Below are 23,197 nucleotides of genomic sequence, written 5' to 3'. Positions count from 1 at the left end.
TCGCCCGACCCTCTCTGTTCTTCCGACCCCTTTTCCATCTCGCCCGACCCTCTCTGTTCATCCGACCCCTTCTCTGTCTCGCCCGACCCTCTCTGTTCGTCCGACCCCTTTTCCGTCTCGCCCGACCCTGTCTGTTTCGCCGACCCTTTTCCGCCTCGCCCGAGGACTCGACTGTATCTTTTTCCTTGACCCGATGGTATATGTGTAAAAATCAGGGACTGCTCTGCGTTAAGTCTGAGGACCCCCAGCATAGCTATTCCTTTAGTCTAAGGGTCAGATCATGAGTTTCTTCCAACCCGACCCTTGGTCCTGTTCTTTATCCACTGAAGCTTGAACCTCCACACTTTTTCCGTAACTTTTGCTAAAAGTTTCTGGGCTAAAACATGCAAGTGTTGCTGTTGAAATAACCCTCTAAGTGCTAACTCCTACATTTGCATTCATGTAGAGTTAAATCTCGCCGACGGCGTCTACGAACTGCACCCGGTGCCAGAAGACGGAGCAGTAGCTGAGCCGCCGACCGCAGGAGCTGCAGGAGAACCCTCTGAGGACCAGTTTCCCTCCCCTCCGCTTGAAGGCAAGCCCCGGAGCATGAGCCCAACTTTCTAAACTTACACATGCCTTCCTTGTTTGTATGTGCATTTAAGTACAGGAGTTGTTTGAAACCACAGATGCATGACTCAGTTCCCTTGATTTGAACACTAGCCTGAGGAGTCCGAGTAGTTGCATTGCTTAATTGGACTCGGTAAAAGTCAAGTTAGTTCCTGTCACTCGCGAGTCATAGGAGTTGGTTGTTCTCCTTCTGGTTGCAACTATAAGGACGATGGACGGGCAGGGTCTAGTGAACTCTTTTGGTGGTTGGTGGATTGCCCTGTCTGTCTATATGAAGTTGCTAAGGTTGAAAAGTGTTGGTGTTCGTGATCAAGTGTTTTGAAAGTACTAATCTCATACCTAGTATGGGATGGGGAAGCCTAGTACCTGATTGAACTAGGGCGTGGCTTATACCCCTGCTGTCCCTGGAACGAGGTTCCCATGGTGCATCATGTGGGTGCAAGTGCGGTCACAGTATGGTAGAGACCAGGACTGTGGAGCATTGCATGCCAAGGGAAGTTTGGACCTGACACGTGCCTGGGAATTGATGGGGACGGCCGACACAGGAAGCGACCTTTGTGGTGCGCGGATGTCGTGAGATTAGGTTCGCCATGCATGGTTAAGAAACTCGAATCGATTCGTCTGCCTCTCACAGTTTGAGACTGCTTGATCGCTATGCTACACTGAGTAAAAAGATGAAACATGATGATGCTATGAACCCGATGCTTGTTCTATACTTTGTTGTTGGAAAACTATGGTTGTTTAGAGTAAGTTGCCAACATAGACTGGTTAATGAACTTAGAACTTGAGCTAAAACTTGAAAGCAAGGACCCACTGTAGTCGATGTTGGCAAACAAAACCCCTCAGCCGAGGAGCCTTGCATGTCTAGAAGTGGTGGAGTAGTTTACCACTGGTCGGTTAAGTCTTGTTGAGCTTAGCAGCTCAGCCTTGTTTGTGGCTTTATTTTCAGGTGAAGTTGCCACTCCAGAGCTTGTTCCTGTTGGCACTTGGCCGCCCCAGCTCCCTCTGGGTTGGACGGTCGAGTGGGATCCCTCCTCGAACGGCAAGGAAGGGGATCACTGATGTCCTGATCGGCCTCATCAAGGACGTCCGACCCCGACGAGTAGCTTCCGCTGTTTTATCTTTCCGCTGCTTTTGAACCTTGTAAAACTCTGATTTTCGTTTTGATGTTGAACTAAATGGTCAAATTTGTTTAGCTCAGTGGACCTGTTGTATTCTCTGGAACCGCTCACCTTCGTGTGAGTTTGCTAACTCGATCCTGTTAAGTGGTCAAATCGGATGAAATCCGACAGCGCTTCGTGTTAACTTGACTAAGGCATGAGTGTCGCGTGTTAGGCGACTTAACCATGCTTTAATCAAGCTAATCCGAGCTGGATCTGCCACATTAATGGTTAAAGAATCTCTCTCCACTGTCGCACAAAGCTTTTCCAAAACTCCAAGATTGTCGCCAGATTTTTTTCTCTAGGGCCTCAACCTTTGCGGCTAGATCACTACACGTCGTCACCAAAAGACTTTAGCTCAGCATTTTCCTCCGACAGCAAAGACCTGATGACAGTCAACGTGGAGTTCTCCTTCTGCAAACGAGCAACCTCGGTCTGAAGCTCAAGAATTTTAGTACTACGTTCAACCATAGCTTTTTCATTGTCCTGAAGCTTGTCAACAGCTACTTTCCCAGCTATTACAGCCTGCAAAAGAAAATATCTTAGATTATGCTAAAAATAAAAAGTTTACAAAAACTTCGCAATTCTAAAAAGAGAGAGAGAGAGCTGAAAATTTTACCTTGCAGCCTAGTGTAGCAGTGATCCTCGCTAAGTGATCGGGGCTATAACAACAAAGAGATCGTTCATATTCTGCAGAGTCGTGGAAAGGTATAAGCAAACAGTGCAAGAAAAACAAGAGTGCAACAATAAAGATAAAAGACTAACCCTCAGGATCGAAGAAGCTACCCCGAGAGTCACTTGGAGCGAGAACTTTAATGCTCTGAGGGTCTTTAACAGTAGCCTCTGTTCCCTTGGGAAGTTCACCCTCCTCAAGAACCTTGGAAGAAACACCATCTTTTGGCTTGTTCTTCAAAACCGCTTCCACCATCTCACCTCAACCCGAAGTGAGTCCGGCAATCTCCATAGCAGTGGAGGATTGAACGGATCATCATCCTCACCTACGCCAGGAATGTGAACGGCTAGTAGTTGCTCTTTCAGATCGGTGTTGAAAGACTTATTATAATCCAACATAGCCTGAAGGTCACGACAGAAGATACGAGGGTTCACGATAGGATTCCCCAGCTGCACCAACTGTGTTTTGCAAGTCCATTAGAAATTAGAGGAAGCTCCGCTAAGATCCGCAAAGCTAAGACTAGCCGGGTTTATACCATCAGGATTACCTGCGTGACAAGGCAGCACTTGCTCAGGGGCTTGTTTTACTTCAGGAATAACCAGCGGAATACTGATAGTTGCGTCCATAGTTCCCGCACCCTCGGATCTCAAATCTTTCTCAACAGAGACATTACAAACTTTATCCTCAAGCAAACCTCGCAAAGGCGAAGCAAGAGACAAATTATCATCCAAGAAGTCAACTTTGCCATCATCGTCCTCCAGAGCATCCACAATTCTCACACCAGACTTCTTGCCAGCCTTTTTTAGTTTCAAACCAGCCAAGGCCCCAGCTGCTTCGAGCTCAGATTTTGAGCCAACGATTTTAGCCTCGGGTTTGTGGGATAAAGACTTTGAACTCTTGGCTGTGTCCACTTTCTTGTCCGCAGAACATAACTTCTGCTCACTGGAAGAACCTTGCCCAAGAAGATTTTTCCTTTTAACAGCTTCAAGGCTCGGGGTCTTGGACCTCTTCCCAACCTCAACAATCGATAGAGCAGGCACATCTTCAACAGTTTTCTTCTTTTTCCCTTTGCCACCATTACCGCCAATGACCTTAGAGCCAGTCATACTAGGCGCACGCATCCGCTTCGAGGGCTTACGAGGTTTAGCACGGGGTTCCAGAGTCACTCCAATTTCAAAAAATACTCGGTTGACACAAACTCCCTATGTCACGATCTGACAGGTATTCATTCTCATGGTAAGGCTCGAGGATCTCAACCGCGCGCCTTTCAAGCTCTTCCACAACAGGACCACCATTCATCCCTTCTGGAAATTTAACACCAAAACAAGGGTAAGGAACTGGCTTATGATACCAGGCAACAGTTTCCATCTTTATTTCCTTAGGCACCCATCCTTGAGAAAGAGGCCAAATGTCCGCAGCAAGAAACTCCCCGACCAGGTCACGTTCAGTAATAACTGAGCAAGCGAGTACAAAAGCATCCTTGCAGTTTCTGAAGCTCTTTGTCCTTCCAAAATAGGGAACTGTAACGATGTTCAGAGGAGACATAGTGCTGTAAAAAGGATAAAAAGCTGTGCTACGAGAAGCTTGGGGTATGTCAACTGTAATGTAGAACCAGTAAGAAAGCCACTCGTCATCCCATCTATTCTTTTGGGCAGAAGAAAGCTCGACCCTATAGATTTTCTTATTCTCATTCTTTCTTCGGGTTGTGAATGTGCAATGACCAAAATGAGTCTCAAACACCTGTTCATCATCATCGAACTGAACCCTCTTTTTCTATATGTGAAGTTCAAAAAAACCTTGCAAAGCCATCCACATCAATCACCCTACCAAAAGTACGAATAGCCTAGAAGAACTTTGGAAGAGTCACAAAGGCATTTGGAGTAAGCTGATGAAGCTTAGCTCCGTACCTATCTAAAATCTGAGGCAACATCTTATTGCATGGGAATCTCAAGCTGGCTGTAAAAAAATATAGGAAACCAACAGCCTCGTCAAGTTGAGGATCTGGAATAATTTCTTCACCAGGCGGCCTCGGACCTCCTTCAAAAAAGTAACCCTTGCTAACATAAAAATTAATTATGCTATGGGAAACAAGTGAAGTACTAAAACGAAGTGGTGACTCAAAAGTCTCTTTGCCATCCATGAGCTCCGAGGGATCGGCTTCAACGTTGGATAAGTCTTCCCCCTCACTATCAGCACTAGAAGAAGCCTCCAGCTCATGCAGCCTCGATTGCTCTTCCCTTCAGATGTCATTAGCCTCACAGTCTGCTTCGTACGAGCCAGGTGACAAAAAAGAAAAAAAGAATAAATAAAACTTAAGGACAAGGAAACAAATAAAGAGCGAAAGAATAAAACAAAATAAATCAAAACAATATTACCTTCGAGGCAGTAAAGACCGTGAGGGTAAGCACGAATCTTAAAGCGCTAAAATCACCAAGAAGGAGCTCTCAGCGAAGTGCAAGGATAGCCTCGAGAGACCCCTGCCCTCGCCTTTTATAGGGTAACTATCGGGCGTGATAGGGCGCCTCGAACCGCGACCCGAAGCCGAAGCGACATCCAATTAAAAAATGACACATAAGGAATCCACTGTTACCATTGGCTCATTTCTCATCCAATGTTCGAGGGTGATGTCTTTGGTAAGGTGATCTCAAAGTTTGAGGGTTCAGCCCGTCGGAGTCAGCCCTCACCCTCGAGGCGCTACTGTAGGGGATCGCCAAAAAACTAAGTACCCTCGAATGTCAAGTTTTGGCTTCGGAGACTTAACCTCGCAAGTTGCGTACTGGCAACAAGGAGCATGGAACGCCGTAACCTTGCATATTCCATAGAGGCATGGAAATGCTCCTCAATACAAGTTTCGAACCCTCACATGTTTTCAATCACAAGGATGCTTCGAGGTTAAGGAATGGTAACAATGATGACTCATCTCTCTGAAACTAACCCTCGAGTCGCGGTTTATTGTGTGTTGGCTCTTGTGCAGGAATGGATATGCAACAACACCACTCAAGGCTAGCTGTTTCATCGAGGCATTGTGAAGTTGGCGCCTCGAGGCTGGCCGGTCAGCTCAGGATGCAGATGAAGTCCCAAGGCTAGCAGGCAGGAGGCGCGAGAAAATTGAACACGTGGAGAAGTTCAATTTGTACACGTGTTCCCTAAGGACCTTTATGTACGTCATATTCAAGAATGTAGTGGTTAAATGAGAATATTTTTTGAAATGTAAAGTAGGCCAAATGTCACTATAAAAGGGAGTCCTACCCCATTGGAAAGGGAGATAACTTTTTCAGTTGAGAAGTGAACATTGTTTCCATTGTAACCTAAATCTCTTCAGTATGAAATTCGTTTGAGATCAGCACCAAGGCCGGTTTCATTAATTTTTGGGCCTCTGTTGCTTTGCCTCGATATGCCCGCCGTCCTATAATCCGAACGAACACTTCAAATTAATGACAAATTGGGGCCCCGGGAATTATTATCTGTATATTTTTATTTGACCCCGTCTACCCAGCTTAAACTCAGCGCCACTGAGCTCCAGGACAAAACAGTGCCTCTTTTTCTCCGTCATATCCCCAGTGTATGTATCTATGCTAAGCAGTAAACACACCACAAAACTAAGAACTTTGCTTGTCTGTTCCTCTTTCTTGTTGTCATCCCTTCTCTTTCCATTTCATAGGACTTGACGCTTCCAGTTTCCCCAACTCGTAGCAGGCTGGCAGCAACACTTCTTATTTACAGCATGCTGTCAAGTGCTCACTAGCTACCTGGTAGCTATAGCAAATAACAGTCACTCTACTACGGCAGCAATTGCCAAGAAAGCTCGATGCCGATGCCGCCGATGCCAATGGGGCCGCCGCCTGCAGAACAGAACATGGACATGCCCGCGATGCGCATGGCCTTCTTCTGGGGCCACCGGGTGCAGGTGCTCTTCTCCAACTGGCCAGGCGACCGTGATGGGGTCGGCATGTATGTCCTTTGTGTCCTAGTCGCGGCTGTGCTCGCTGCTCTCGTCGAGGTGCTCTCGGCAGCGTCCCGTGGCCTCTCCCGTCGCAGCCGTGGCTCCAACGCGTTGGGAGCCCTGCTGATGACGGGGATACACGCAGTGAAGATGGGTCTCTCGTACTTGGTGATGCTGGCCGTCATGTCCTTTAATGGCGGGGTCTTCCTAGCCGTCTTGGCTGGCCACGCGGCTGGGTTCTTGCTCTCGCGGGAAGGGATGATAGGCCCAGCTGCAACACGTGACGACGTGCCTACGAACGGTGCTCTCCCTCCATCAGAGCCAAAACCTTAAGTATTCTTAATGATTGGAAGAAGATTTTTTTTGTGTTGGAGAAATCCAAATACGGAACGTTGCTTGTCATCTGTTGCTGAGGAGGAAACTTGTATGTTTTCATTAATCTTTCCTTACTATAAAAGGGCAACGTGCTTCTTCCAACCGTCAACCACATTTTGCGTAAAAGTTTTAGATTTTTTCTAAGTGAACTCGCAATCCAGTGGTCCATCGCTTTTATCATGTGATCCATCGCTATTTCTTCCTCACCTGCGCTGCTGCCCTTCCTCCTTCGTCGCACAACTGCCAGCATCAAGCTCCCTCTCTCTACCTGTCCACGGCTCTCCCCATCAACCACCACTTGTGCCTGCCTCCCTCTCTCTCCTCGTCCCCGGGTGTCCATGCCAGAACTCATAACTTCGATGACGGGTGTCCCTATGGCAGAAATCAGAACTCTAGCCGCTCTCGCGCGCCGTTGCCGCTCCCGGTGTCCTCATTGTCATGCAGAAGCACGCGCACCGTGCACGCATCGTGAATGGCGGAGAGATGTCAAAATGTGCATAGTGCACGCGTTGGCGGCTACAACCTACATGACAAAATCCGCTAGCTGCGCCACCATCTCAGTCACCCTCCTGCCATAGGTTGCAAACCCCACGAAGGGCAGCGGCAACCTCCACGATGAGCTATTGGTTCCATCCCACGGAGCATGTGTGCTGGAGTGCCGACCTCAGCTGGCCCAACGACGGCCCTGTCAGTGGACGCTGCACCACAGATCTTATAGGGAGTGAGAACGTGCCCTGCCATCCCGCAGCCCGGTGAATACCTATTCATGGAGAGGAGGAACGCGTGTGTTGCTGTGGCAGCGATGCCAACCGTGTCCCTAGCATGAAGGCCGTCGAGGATGTAGAGCGCTGGGATGACGAAGCCTACTGTTGTGTGCACCATGAGGTGGAGCTGCCTGTTGAGGCTGGGAAGATGGGCGAGATTAGGTTGGGCTTGCCCGGACGCTTTGGGAGTTCAACTTGGAGAAGGCGACGAGGTATGGGAGAAGGAGCACCATGAAGGCGATCTCCGAGAGTGGAATCGTGGTGGAAAAAGCTAGTATGGCGGCCGCACCTAGCATGTTGAGCCACCTGATGTAGAAGATCTGGTGGTGGTATGATGCACCATTGGGAGGTGGACGCATGCATGGACGACATCCTGGCGTGCAAGTTAGCGAGCAAGGCGGCTAGGGAGTGCATTGCGCGTTGCGTTGTCTGTTTAACTGGATCTTAGAAGCGATAGGGAGCAACGGAGAAAGCTAAGGCAAGGCAGGCTAGTACGGAAGCGGAGGACATTGCAAGTCGCGGGGCCTTGGCAAGCACCGCGTGGTCCGGCTGGGATGAGATTTGAGTTGGATTATTTTACTGGTTACGGAGAATAGCGCAACAGAAAGCCGGTGAGCTAAAGTGGTAGACATGGGCGCGTGCGAGTCTTTTCAGTTTGGTTACACTTTTGAGTTATAAGCTACTTAGACTTAGGCAGTTAGCTCCCCAGCATCAGACTTGACATGAACAATGGATGGGGGCCATGTTGGAGAGCAAGTGTGTTGACGCCAGTTAGCACGTTAGTTTGAACCACAAATGTACGGATCAGTTGTAGCTTTTCCCTTAGAGTATTCCCCCAAGATTTATCATCCATGGAAACAAGGTCACAGGATCTAACTAACTAAGCATCAGGAAACATGATTCTAGTTGCAAGATGATTGTGAATAAGGATGAATAGATACGAGTAGATACGAAGCATGAGCATATATGAACAAGCAGTAACACATCTAGAGCAAAGCCTAGACTATGCATATGTTGTAGTTCTATCTAGATGGCAAGCAAACACATAGTTCTCATTCAAAGCATATTTAAACCACCACCTCCGGCCTGACTCCCGAAAACCTTGACCTTACACAGCATCAGATCCTACCACGATCCTGCCTATTAGCAGAAGCAGTCCAAGGGCACGAACATAAAGCACATGTCTAGATGTTATGATAGATCAAGCATGCAATTCTAGTCACCATGACTACAAGAACACCATATGCAATCTACTACGTAAATAGGTTGAAATAAGCAAACTCATAATAGAAGAAATCATAAAAGGAGATATATAGATCGCATTTAAATCAGAACCAATCTATTACTTCACCATGAATGATTGTTCATCACAAGATCTCCACCAAGGCCATGCCCTCGACTTGTGAATCCTAGCTCTAGAACTCCGGCGTGAATCTTCTCAGGGTGATCACGCCAAACAGAGCCTAGCCTAAGCTAGCCTTCGGACAACTGCATGTCCCTCAGCTCTCTATCGATGGTTGTCCCTCAAGTTCCTCGGCTCCTTCTGCTTTGAATCATCAATCCAATATGCGTGCTCGATGAAATATCAGGGTATTTATAGTCTGGAGAGGCCGTCACCCAAAAGGCAAGTCAATTGGTCAAGGGAAAGGCCTAGGCCGATCGTCCTGGCCCTTCCTTTTACCATCTCGTGTCCAGCTTCGTCGCCAAGTTTTCTCTAATATTTTGGAAACTTATTTTTACTTGCATGCGGTCTGGGCAAGTCAATAGCCTCACCGTAACGATGGATCTTGATATCTTTTCAAAGTCCTGCTTGCTTCCATCTTTGATCCCAAAGTGAACTTGCCAAATCCTGTGAAACTTAGCTCCTAAGTATTCTCTGAATATCCTATTTGCTTCTATTGTACATCTCTGATCATGGGCAAAAAATTGTTCACAACAATAATGTTCAACCTAAGATGTTGATGATCCAACATGCTCCACTTCTAGCATACCTTTTGCTTAAACATTGCTCGTCCTCAAGCAAGTCCTCAATAGAAATCAGCCTTGCCCTTCAGTGTTAACCCTGCACTTAATCATACATAGCAAGACATGGTGCTTCATTTAGATATTCAATTAGTATTCAAGTTGTAGCCAGCTTATTATTATGGAGGATAGACATTTTTCAATGATGAACAAGCCACAAAGAATTATAAACAGTGCTCTCAAATTTCAATCAAGTTCAAAACTTTTCTTTCAATAGAGCACAATTTTCAAAAAGGAGCTAGATCAACATCAGCAACAAAATTCTTGCAATTACTCATTGGAAACTCTCAGCTCATCAAGTCTCTCAAAGCATGTGCTAGAGTATTGTCTACCTATTCTACTCATATAAATAGGTTGAAGGCTTTATCTGGAGCTTGGTTGGTAAAAACAGTCCTAGCAAAGTGTTATATTCAGAATATTATCAAATCAAAGAAAACTTCTACTAGGTTTATTGAGACTTGTTAAAAAGGTCATGGAGAAATAATTGCTTATGGAGAGGAAGAGAATGCAACACACACTTTTTAGATAGGTGGACATGTGCAAGTAGCAAATGAATGATCCCGACGCACAAATGATGTCCTCGTTATTGGATTGCACATGGTTGGAAAATGAGTATGGACTATCATTCAGGGCATTGGAAATCTTATGGAGCTTAAAGAACAGAGGAGAATTTTAATTCTCATTTTCTTCTTCTCTTTTTTTCTTTATTTGTGTTGCTCTTTTTCTTCTTTTTCTCATCTCATTTTTTTTCTTTTTCTTTCTTTCTTTTGGCCTCCTCAAAACTTTTTGCAACATAATACTTACTCAGATTTAGTTAGAGATAATACGATGACTCCATCCCCCATGCTTGAATGATGCTCATCCTCGAGCATGAAAGAGAGAATGAAATGACTGCTGACGTAAGTATAAAACCTTTGGGTCTTCTGCAGCAAAATATTTGATTCTTTAGGGAGGTCCTCCACGCCAAAAATTAGAACTTACAGAGTAGGAAACCACCTAGGCCGATCGGCCTGAGGGTATCCAGGCCGATTGGCCTGGCCCTATCTTTCCCCTTTTTCCTTCGATATTTATTCTGCACACAACTCATGGCCTCCAAATCTTGTTTATCAGGAAAAGGTGCCAATGGATCTTCTGAATTGATGTCGAGGATTTATTCCATACTCATATTGGGTTGTGGTCAAGGAGGGTAGTCATAAAAAGATATTTGGGGTTTTTGTTGGATGCTCAGTGAGGTTTGCGAAATTTCCAGTGTAGAAAAGTCACAATGCATGGATAGAAAGGCTAGCAAGAAATAGTTACATAAAGGAATGATCAGCTTCTAAGTCTCATACCACAGAAATCAATCCTAATCCAATTCATCTGAAATATAAACTTGCAATCTAAGGTTTATCATGAAGGTATAAATATGGCTTTGGATAGGATAGAGCTCTTGCAAGAATTATTACTGAAGTGACCAGCATAAAGAATTTATTTCATGAAAACAAAAACAAGCCTTTAGTAAATTTAAACAAGATAGCAACAAGAATTATATGGGTCTTAGTAAAAGTCATTTAACCTCCACAAAAATTAGATGGCATTTAATTCATTTTAAATTATATTCATGGAGCACATATCGAGCTATGCATAACTAAATACAACAATCAACAAGGCGGAAACATCCATCATATTTCATAAGGCATAAACAACATAATCAATATTAATCATATGAAGTTAAGCTCAATGTGATGAAAACTAAATTGAGGAAGGGAGAAAGATATGTAAACCATGAGTGTCAATTTATGCAACATCCATCATATTTCATTCGATATACACGCAGAAAACAAAATTGAAAACATGATAACACTACCACAACTTGTGATATGAAAACTGAGGAAGGGAGAAAGATATGCAAACCATGAGTGTGAATTTATTTCGTCCGCTTCTCCCTTCTCCAATGGACATTCCGTTCGTTTCCCAGCTGTTGTTCTTCCTTATCATGTCCTCACATCAACTTGAAGAATGGTTTGGCGCTGATCCTTCAATTAAGGACTTTCTCTTCATCTTGCTATTTTCTTTGCTCAATAATACTTTCATGATTCCTGCAGAGAGCATAAACAGAGAGCACGCCAGGGTTTCTTGGCGATGTGAGGAAGCAAAGCAAAATGCTAAAGCTAAGGCTCAAAATGATCAATACTTGGTCATGGTTTTATTGTTCTCAACATGAAGATTCAGATTTGATTTTAAAAATAAAATCATGCTTAATGCAATCATCGAGCCATTACGTAAATCAGAGGTGAAGTTCATAGTCAAAAAACAATGTAAATCAAGAATTCTTCATCACATTAAATAGTCTTTAATTTTTCCCATGCATGGTTATGGGATTGGGTTCCTAATTTTGGCTGAAAAAGAGAGAGAATTTTGAAAGAAACAAAAATAAAAGGCTTAGAAAACTCTAACAAGAAAAACAGGATTTTCAATAAGCATATACCAAAAGAGATTTTGGTCCTATTTTTTCACAAGCCCAGCATGCGTATCGTATATACTAATAAATCATGAAAAATAATACGCAGGCTCTACTCAAAGATGTGGCTCTGGATGCACAAAAACAAGCCAGGCCGATTGGCTCATGTGGGAGCAGGCCGATCAGCCTGAGGGGTTTTTAGCTCCTCTGGTTCTATTTTTCATGGGTGATAAAAAGAAACAAAAAAGGATGGGTTATGTTACAGGTTTGGTTGAAAAGGTTTGAAAAGAAACAAAATGTTAATGACCAAGCAAAAAAATCATGCGTCAAAGTGTTCGACAAAAATATCCATAAGATCAAGAAGTGACTAGTGTAGCAAAACTCAAATGACTCAAATAAAATTGGGTTGTACTCCCAAAAGCTTATTACCTGACTTGACATTCAGGTTGCCTCCCGCAAATTGCTTTGTTTATTGTTTATAGCTGGACCTTTAGGTTTCTGCTCTTCCCAACATCCTGTTGTGGTGCTGCAATCTTCTTCCTCTCTCTCTTTTTTATTTTCTCTTTTTCCATTTTTTTACAAGCTTGCATTCTCCCCTGAGCTATGCAACTGGCTGCTCTTCTCTAGCTTCTCCATTCTTCTCATCAACTGGTCGACCTTGGCCTCCATGTTTTCATTCTTCTTCACCATTCTTTGCTGCTACCTCTTCTTTATTGAATTCCTCTATGTCTAGAATAGAACATGTACAAAACTGTTGTTCCATTGAATAGTACATCAAATTCTCTTTCTAACAAGTAGTCATTCACCTGAAACAGACTCCAGACTAGTGAGTTACGCCCCTTTTACTCCAGCACTGTGTTCTGTCTTGAGCTGATTTCAGAACGTGTGGCGTTGAAAGATTTTATCATAACTCCTTCTACAAATCTCCAAATTTGATGATTCTTGATGCGTTGGAAAGAAGTCTTGATGGAGCTTCTGAATATCCTATTTGCTTCTATTGTACATCTCTGATCATGGGCAAAAAATTGTTCACAACAATAATGTTCAACCTAAGATGTTGATGATCCAACATGCTCCACTTCTAGCATACCTTTTGCAGTTTTCTGACAATGCCCAGGCATCATTATTACCAACCTTCTTGATCAAAGCATTAGCCTGAGTGGGAGTGAGGTCAACAATGGAACCTCCGGTGGATGCATCGATGATTGCACGTGAAGCTGTTGTCAACCTGTCGTAGAACTTCACAACTAAGTCCCCTCTTGGATATTTACGATGTGGACAGTGAAGCGCTCGAATGCTTCAGAGATGGTCTCCATAGTGTACTGGGTGAAGCTTGATATCTGATTCTGAAGAATCTGTGTCTTCCCTGGTGAGTAGTATGAGAATTCAAAGCATCCTTGCATCTTGATGTTACCTTTTGTAATTCATCATGATATGCTTCTAACATCTCCATGCATTGAATGTTGCCTACTTGTGTCTTCATTTGCCAATGCTCTAGAGATTTTGTTTATATTCTAAGCTTCTAAATTTGATCATGTACGCTTGATAAAAGCAATGCCCAAGCTCCTCTTTATTTTTGTCATTTTCATCTCCTCCATCTTGTTCTCATTGTCTTGCTGCTGCCTCTTCTTCATGGATTTTCCTCTGCATGCAGAATAGAACTTATACCGAAATATAGCTCTATTGAAAAGTTTATGAAATTACCTTTTCAATGAACAGACATTCATCTAAAATGGAGTTCAAATGAGAGAGTTATGCCCATTTTATTTAAGCGCTGCGTGCTGTCCAGAACCTCCGATTACCTTGATTCTTGATTTCATGACGGGCGACCTTCAATGATTTGGCCATAACCGCTTGTAAGAACCTCCAATTACCTTGATTCTTGATTCATTGGAACATAGACATCATGGGGCTTCTTAATATCGAGAAATATTCTATTGTTTTCTTCTAAGGTCATGCAAAATCTTGATGACAACAAAAGCTTCTTTGCGAATTGATCCGGAGATGTTGATGATCTTAATCTTGTGGTCTTTCGAGGCATTATGTCATGCACCCTTTGGCTTCAAGGTCATAACCATTTCTGCACCAGCGAGTACCATGACGGCAATGATGCGTGTTCTCCATAATTCTTACTTTAGCCAAGTTGCCATGATTAGAGGAGGCTCTTGCGCTTTGTGTCGATGATCTGAGTAGTTTTCTTGGTTGCATTATCAATTAGAAGTTCTTGAGCATCCCACTAGAGAAGATTAATAGTGTCATGGTACTTCTAATATTGTTTTCTCCAGTCCTTATCACCTCCAGATCATCTCCTTTTGTGTAGAGAGGTTCTCCAATCTTCCCTCTTTCCTTGACATGGTCGCTTCCAACACCTGTTGCTTGAACAAACAAATCTCCAAGAAACGTTAATCTTAAAAATATTTGACATAGCGGCATACCTCATTTATCATCTTCAATTCCCAAAAAATTCATGCACCAGGCTCTCCCAATTCTTGACCGTTGATGCTTGCAGAATGTAAACAATTGAAGTGCCTTGCCCAACAGCGAGTACGGGAATCATCTTGCACGTAGTTGATTGTTGTCGACTCCGTCCAATCCGATGGTGTTGCAAATATGTAGGAAGGACTGCAAATGTAGTTTGGCATCCTCCTTACGAGTGAATGGATTGTGCTACACCATCTCAATGATTGAAGTGTTGATCTTGAATGTGACTTCATCTTTAGCTATGTTCAGGATCGGTAGATCATCGATGTTCGGTGTTCAAAGCTCGCTAAGCTTGTGTTCGAGCTGCTGTTCTCCCATTGCTACTTGTTGTTGAGGTTTGGCTGAATTCTTTGATGGAGATGGTTCTTCGTCCTTAACTATTGATGTTCCTGTTGCAGCTGCTCGCATGATTTTGCCTGCAATTTTTATTAGTTTTTTTCCATGCACAAAAACAAAAGAAAATATTTGTTTGTTTTTTTTGAGAGGCACAAGTCCATCTCATATTAGGGTTAGAAAAACATATACGAGAGCTATACAAGATCAATAATATATAAGAAAAATATTCATGTGAAAATTATGAACAAGAAAAATATTTACAGATGCATAAGTTAATCTAAAACTTAATCACCTGTTTCCCTAGCAATGGCGACAGAAAAACTTGTTGATGGCAATTAGCATGCCAGTTTGAACAACAAGCGCACGGATTAGTGGAAGCTTTTCTCTTAGAGTATTCCCACAAGGTTCATCAATCCATGAAAATAAGGTCACAGGATCTAGACTGACTAAGCATTAGGAAACATGATTCTAGTTGCAAGATGGTTGTGAATAAGGATGAATAGACATGAGTAGATACAAAGCATGAGCAGATATAAATAAGAGGTAACTAATCTAGAACAAAGCCTAGACTATGCATATGTTGTAGTTCTAGCTAGATGGCAAGCAAGCACATGGTTCTCATTCAAAGCTTCTTTAAACCACCACCTCCGGTCTGACTCCCAAAAATCCCCACCATACACAGCATCAGATCCTATCACGATCCTGCCTATCAGTGCAAGTAGTCTAAGGGCATGAACATAAAGCATATGTCTAGCTATTTTGATAGATTAGGCATGCAATTCTAGCCACCATAACTACAAGAACACCCTATGCAATTTACTACGTAAATAGATTGAAATAAGCAAACTCATAACAGGAGAAATCATAAAAGGAGACATATAGATTGCTATTGAATCAGAACCAATCTATTACTTCACAATGAATGATTGTTCATCACAAGATATCCACCGAGGCCGTACCTGCGACTTCTGAATCCTAGCTCTAGAACTCTGGCGTGGATCTTCCTCGTAGGGTGATCACGCCGACTAGAACCTAGCCTAAGTTAGTCTCCAAGCAACTACACGGCCCCCAGCTGTCCGTCGATGGTTGTCCCTCAAGTTCCTCGGGTCCTTCTACTTCGAATCTTCATTGCAATCTACGTGCTCTGGAAGGAAGAAGATGTATGTGCGTGGGATGAGGATAAATAAGAGAGCTTTGACCTACGAGCATTGTTGTTTATAACCATCAACGATTGGCCTGCGCTGAGTAACCTTTCAGGATAGACAAACAAGGGATATCGGGCATGCACCCATTGTTTAGACTACACTAACAGCATGTATTTGAAACACTGTAGGAAGGTCTATATATGGGCCATCGTCAATTTCTTTCTGCTAACCACCCGTTAAGAAAGAAAGGGATGCATTTCAAAGGGTGCCAGACCATCGTAAAAAACCTGCATACCATAATGGAAAGCGTGTAGTTAAGATGATAAAGGATGTAAGGGTAGTCTTTGGACAGGGTCTTGGTAGCGAACCTATTCTGAACGATGACAATGGACGTGCACCCATGTGAAAGAAGAAGTCTATATTTTGGGAGCTACCTTATTGGGAAATCGTAGAGGTCCGCAATGCAATAGATGTGATGCACCTGACAATGAATCTTTGCATGAACATGCTAGGCTTCATGGGTTGTTATGGGTCTTGGTAGCGAACCTATTCCGAATGACGACAACGGATGTGCACCCATGTGGAAGAAGAAGTCTATATTTTGGGAGCTACCTTATTGGGAAATCCTAGAGGTTTGCAATGCAATAGATGTGATGCACCTGATAATGAATCTTTGCGTGAACATGCTAGGCTTCATGGGTTGTTATGGGAACTCAACAGATACATAGGACCTGAAACGTATGAACCAATAAGATGACCTACATCCGAAAAAGAGAGATAAAGGACAGCACTACCTACGTCCTACCAGTTACATTGTCAGAAAGTAAGAGAAGGATAGCATGTTTGAATGCATGAATAGTATCAAGGTTCCGTCTGGGTACTCCTCGAATATAAAGGGAATAATAAATATGAAAGAAAAGAAGTTCACAAATTTAAAGGCCCATGACTGCCACATGTTGATGACCTAGTGCTTTCGGTTGCACTGAGGGGTATTCTACCAGAGAATGTACGATTGTCACTTAAAGCTATGTGCGTTTCTCAATACGATTTCGTAGAAGGCAATCGATCCAACCAAGCGACTAAATCTATAGAACGATGTGGTACAATGTCTTGTCAGCTTTGAGTTGTTATTTCCACCATCCTTCTTCAACATTATGACACACCTCCTTCTTCAACATCACACTACAAGGGGAGGCTACGGTGAACAGGCACCCATGGAAAGAAATCAAGTTTGAGCAATGATACTGATTTGTTCCATAAAGCACACTTCACGATTCTACAATAATCATCCTTTGTGGCTCCGTATATCGAGGAACACAAGCAGATTCTATTTTTCCAATACACGACGAAATTCAATGCCTGGATTGTACATCACCACATGGATATTTTTCCCTCTTGGTTGTGTCAACACCTTAGGGGTAACTCCATGATTCATGAACAACTCGCTTGGCTAGCCAGGGGACCATCTAGCACAATTGTGAAATTCCAAAGTTATGAGATAAATGGTTATACATTTTACACGAGAGCCCAAGACCAAAAAAGCACCAACCAAAATAGTGGTATCCGTATAGATGTCATAGACAGCAACAGGAGCAAGGACTCGTATTATGGTTTCATAGAGGAGATCTGAGATCAGTACGGAATGACAATAATGGACCTAACCAAGACTAGATACAATGATGAACCATTCATCCTTGCCAATGATGTGCATCAGGTTTTCTATGTGAAGGATATGTCTAGAAAACCCAAGAAAAATTTAGAAGATAAATAAAAACTATGGGAGCCAAAGTGCCACATAGTTCTTACAGGTAAAAGAAAAATTGTGGGAGTTGAGAACAAAACAAACTAGTCAGATGATTATGATCAGTGTGATTGCATGCCTCCATTCGTTGTCAAAGTTGACCCAAGCATCATGCTAGTCAAAGTAGAGGCTTCATACTTACACCGCGATCATGACCAAGGAACTTTGGTCAAGAAGAAGTTTTTTAACATTACATTGTAATGCACTAAATATGGTGCACCTTTATGTAATGTTCTATGGCTATCAGAACCTTTGAATTATATAGTAATGCTCTATGGTGAATCTTTATTCGATCAATATAAACAATGTTAGCTCAACCGCATACATCAATTGCATTTTTTGCACGTTGAAATTATTTAATTGAAGAGTTTGTTGATGATAGTGATACATTAAAATAATTATTTTAAAAACTTAATCAACTAGTATAGAATTAATGACTGATTCAAACTTATTTTAAATATACTTGCTAATTAATATATTTTTGCAAGTTCAAAATATGTAAAGTTTTTATTTTTTTTAATAAAACCAGTGCAAAACAACTTAAACATATATGAATTAAAATTGCAAAAGCAGCGGGAAATGAAAAGGGGGCCTTTAGTTCTGGTTGCAAATTCCAACCGGGACTGATGGGTGCTTATTCACCTCCCGCGTGAAAAGCACCCTTTAGTCCCAGTTGGAAATTGCAACCGGGACTAAAGGGGGGCTTTAGTGACGGGTTGAATTTGCAACCAGAACTAAAGGCCCTTTAGTCCAGTTGCAAAGTCAACTCGGGACTAGGGGGTTAAAGCATACCCGCCCCCTTCTTCCCTGCCTGGTCTCCCTCACTTCACTGCTAGATCCGCCGCCCCATGTTGTCTCAGCTCGTCTCCATCCACTGTCCACCCGCCATCTCCCCCGATCATCGTCCCGCCATCCGTGCCCCATCAACCATCGATGCGCATCTGCCCTATCCGCCGCCGACCCGCGCCCACCCCAGCCACCATCCGTCCGCCGTCCTCACCTCGACCGACATCCACCCGTGCCCCATCCGCCGTTCACGCCCCGGCCGCCATCCACCATCGCGCCCCTTCACCGTCCGCCCGCCCCGGGCACCCCCCCCCCCCCCCTCGAAACGGGGCTTGCTGATGCAAGTGCCCTTTTTATTATTGTTTTTAATGTGTAATTACTATTTTTAATGTGTAATTTGTATAAATTACATTTAATCCTTAGAAAGTTAGTATGAATTGGTTTAACTTCTTAGAAAAATGGTACAAATTAGTTTAAATACTTAAAAAAATGTATATTACACAAGTTTATTTTCATTGTATACAGATGCCATTAGTGTGATATTGATTTTTAGAACTCGTTGGTAGTCAACGTGAACAAAAGGTCATTTAGAAAATAAACAGTCATGCACTTGGCTTTTTTGGCATCAATGTCCAAGTATTAGGTATTTTATGAATTTATGGTCCATCAAAGTTCCAGTATGTAAGATGCTTTCACTTGTACTTATCTGCATGCTTACTATGAGAAATCTTATTAGAGGCTTCCTGTGAAGATTTATGCTTCCAAATTAATGGGTCTCAATTATATTTCATGTGTATATTTCACAAGTATATTTTGTACAATTTTTAATTTGATGTTTCTATGATTACATGTTTGTTTAACTAATGTCATTATTAGTTGATATGGGAGACAAAGAGGATGCAAGGTATATAATGGAGTAGATTATTGTTGGCGGTAGTGGTCTGACATTACAAGAACCTACACCAAGGATGAGGGTAGCCAGCCGGACATGTTCCTCAACATGTCCGATGATGGTAATGACGAGCCCAAGCACAACGTTGATGACAATGCAGAACAAAACATTGCCATGATGGAAGGTTTCGGCGAGGTATATATCATTTTCATTGTTTTACACCATCTATAATTTCATATTCATTATTACTATGTACTAATTAACGAATCTTGAACTTTTAGCCCTCTGGATCGACAAAGCGAAATAAGTCATGAGATCGTACAAAGATAATGGAGGAAAGATTTCACATCACCGAAGTGACAGAAGAGGGCAAGCCAATTGCTCTGAAAATCTAGCTAGAAAGTTCGTGAGTCAATGCGGGGCTATTGTAAGGGACAACATGCCCATCAGCATTAGAGAATGGAAGGGTAAACAAAATGATCCATATGTGCTCTCGCAAACACAGAAGGATATGTGTGTGGGCAGATGTCAAGAAACGTTTCACACTTCCTGAAGGTGTCAAAGAAAAAGTTGTGAAAGAGTGGACACTGAAGAAGATGGCAACCCAATTCCAGACCTTCAAAAAGAATCTGGATGCGAACTTTATCAAGAAGGGCTGAACTCCAGATTTCGATGGGTGGTGAAAGTTAAGGGACCACTATAACTCATTTCTGGAATACATGATGAGTGAAGGTAGTGCGAACAAGGTTCATGTCAACTCAACCAATCCCCGAAAGAAGGAGTACCATCATCGTCTAGGGCGAGGTGGTTACATGAGTGCAATTCCCAAATGAAAAAAGATGGAACAAGACCTATTCGATTGAGGTATTTTACCAGCAACTATTGATTGGCCCGATCGATTGAAGAATTAGTATTATGCTCACGGAGGCAACCTAAGCCAAGAGGATGGGACACTTATGTTCAACGAAACAATACGTCAGAAGGCCGAAAGGCTTATCCAAAATATTGAAGATGCTAAAGCGGGAAAGTTGAAGGTTGATAGAGAGAATGAAGAGCTCACTTTGGTGCTCGGGAATCCTGAACACCCAAGACATTGTCCAGGCTTCGCGGTCGTTCCATGGAAGTTTGCTTTCCATAGGGACATCGACACGTAAAGAAGCCGGAAGAGAAAAAAGGAACAACAAGAGGACATTTAGCGGTGCATGTTAGAAGCTTAAGTACATTCACAAGAAGTAAGAATACAGGAAGAAATTAATCGGCGAGTGGCCCTAGCAGTTACTTAGATGGCTCAATCTCGAGCACTGCCGGATCCCAACGTCGTCAGCCCTTCTCAACGCCGAAGCAGTTATGCTTCCACAGGGGTTCCCAATGAGAACATGCCAAGATTACCCGTGGTTGCGCAGGACGATCAACGGCACCCTGTGGATAACATCACTTAGTGCACCTCATGAGAGCTGTATAGACCATCTGGCAACATCACTATTAAGGTGTATACACTACAAGGATTTGATCCTTTTAGCACCACTTGTTTTCGCAACACCACACATTTGGTTGCAATATTTGGTTCTATGGCAACCAACGGCATAATTGGTAGCAATATATGGGCCTTATGGCCACAAAAATTGCACGTTTCATTAGTCATAAGCTCTGTTGCAAGAGGAAGGCAATAATGCTACGGTGGAAAAGGTGGTTGCGTGTATGGGTTCCTATTGCCATGACTAGTGTTGAGTTGTGATAATATTGATTTTGTGTTGCGATAGCTAGGTGTCGTTGCTACCATTGTAAAGTTGGTTGCAAGTAGCTGTGGATATGGCCACGGTGTAATTACATCGTCTCAATCTTGACATGCATTGCAATAGTTGTTGCTATATTGCATCCAAAAAAGATTAGTTGCAAGTAGTTGTGGATATGGCCATGATGAAACTGTGTTGCTTTAATCTTGCTCTGCGTTGCAAAAGATCTTATTGTATTGCATTGAAAAAGTCGTTCATTGCATCTGTTGAGGTTCTATTGCCACCAACATCATATGTGGCAACATTTGAGTATATTTGGTTGTTAGAATATTTGTATTGCCACTAAAATTTATTCGTAGGCATTTGGTGATAATCATAGGAAGTCAAGCCTCCTCACCGCAGCTTGTTTGAGGATGTTAACAACACTAACAATCAAATCCTTTTATGAATTTGGTTCCTCCAAAATCAGGTCGTAGAGGGGGCATAGGTTGCATCCATCACTCCAGGATCATTGTCACAGAGCCTCTGCGCACGCACCACTACTCAGAATCTTACACGGTCCTCTGTGCTGCAATTAAAGACAAGAAAAGTTACTAATTCTTACATTTTTGTAAGAAGGAAAGTAAACATGTGCAGATGAAAAACAAAATCCATCTCTGGGAGCCCATGATATTTGGTCCAAAATTGCAACCAATGACTGGCTAAAATATCTAAAATGGCATAGCCTAAACATCCAGGGCATGCAATAGACATGGAGTGACATATTTCAGGCCAAAAAAATGCAATTGGATACAACAGCTAGTTGCTTCAATTTAGCATACAGATACATTTGTAAATGCATACAGAACAGCCACCTTAAACAGAATTGGCAGTAGATTGAGACAAAGTTGTAGCTTACGGAGCTAATAATGCATGATCATCAAAAAAAGTCAAAACAGATCTCAGTTGTAGTGAATCAATAGAACTCGGACCAAAAATTGCTGGCCAAAAGACCTACCAATTTCTTATCTTCCAATCTTACTTGCAAATTTAACTTTATTAGAATCAAAAGAATGCAAGAAAATCCAGGCAAAATTTTTAAATAGGAGAATTGGAGACATCCTTAATGAATATGTTGTCGTCGGCATGGTGAGGAGGAGCGCGAGGTCAGGGGGTGTTGTAGACCTCCGGGTCGGTGACGGAGATGAGGGGCTGACCACGGGGCTGCCGAGCGGGGCCACCTCGGAGGGCGTGAAGTGGAGGGGTGCCGACGCCTTGTAGAGGAGGGAGAAGCGGAGGCGCCACGCGACGGGGCAGCCGTCGGGGCCGTAGACGCGCACGACGATGAGTCTCATAAGGACGCACACGACAATGAGACTCTGAGGGAGGAGGAGGAGGACACGCGCACGGAAGGCGGCGGGATGGGCGAGGACGCCGCTCGTGGATGGGATTGGGTGCGGGGAAGCTGGAGCACCGCACGCACGCGAGGCTCGCCTGCGCTGGGCCGCCGCCACCGGCCGCCTTAAGCATGCCCGCCACCGCTCAATCGCCTGTCGGCGTCCTCCTCGCCCCCGCGCAGATGCCGCCGGCCCTCTACGCCGCCCTCTACGCCCGCTTCCTCTTGGGCCCGTGGGTGGCATGGATGGATCGCGAGGACGGGAGCGGTGTCACGGGCGGGGAGGGGAGAGGCAGATGGCGGTGCGGGGAGAGAACAATGAGGGGAAGGGGAAGAGCTAAGGTGGGGTCCACAACTAGCGTGCTCTGCTCTCACGAACCCTGCACCTTTTCCTTTTTACTCCACGTCGTGCGACAAGCTGGACTTGTTCTGGGCCATCTGGCAACCGCGTGACCGCGAGGCCTGCCGTCCGGTGTCTAGTGCATAATGGTCCACGAGAATGCAACCTGAAAAGCTCTATTCTTTTGATAAAAATATTTTTACCCATGAAAGTTTGAAAACACATACCGAGATACATAGCTCAATGGTTAACGTTTGGTTCTACCAAAATTAAGGTCCTGAGTTCAAACCTGCAAGTTGGGTCAAGTTTATTTCTTTTTACA

General features: G+C 43.6%; 1 protein-coding gene across 1 annotated transcript; it reads left to right on the top strand.

Annotated features, from left to right (window-relative positions):
- The first annotated feature begins 6,256 nt into the window (after nucleotides 1–6,256).
- On the top strand, nucleotides 6,257–6,718 carry LOC117849197 (copper transporter 4). The gene has a single exon (XM_034730770.1). The coding sequence runs from the start codon at nucleotides 6,257–6,259 to the stop codon at nucleotides 6,716–6,718; it is 462 nt and encodes a 153-aa protein (XP_034586661.1).
- Nucleotides 6,719–23,197: the final 16,479 nt, after the last annotated feature.

Source organism: Setaria viridis, chromosome 3 (genome assembly GCF_005286985.2).
Source record: "Setaria viridis chromosome 3, Setaria_viridis_v4.0, whole genome shotgun sequence".
Taxonomy (NCBI): domain Eukaryota; kingdom Viridiplantae; phylum Streptophyta; class Magnoliopsida; order Poales; family Poaceae; genus Setaria; species Setaria viridis.
The sequence above is the reverse complement of the archived record's forward strand: the minus strand, read 5'-3'. Positions and strand labels throughout refer to the sequence as shown.

Coding starts and splice junctions, on each gene's coding strand:
- LOC117849197 (XM_034730770.1), top strand. CDS start 6,257: ATGCCGCCGATGCCAATGGGGCCGCCGCCTGCAGAACAGAACATGGAC.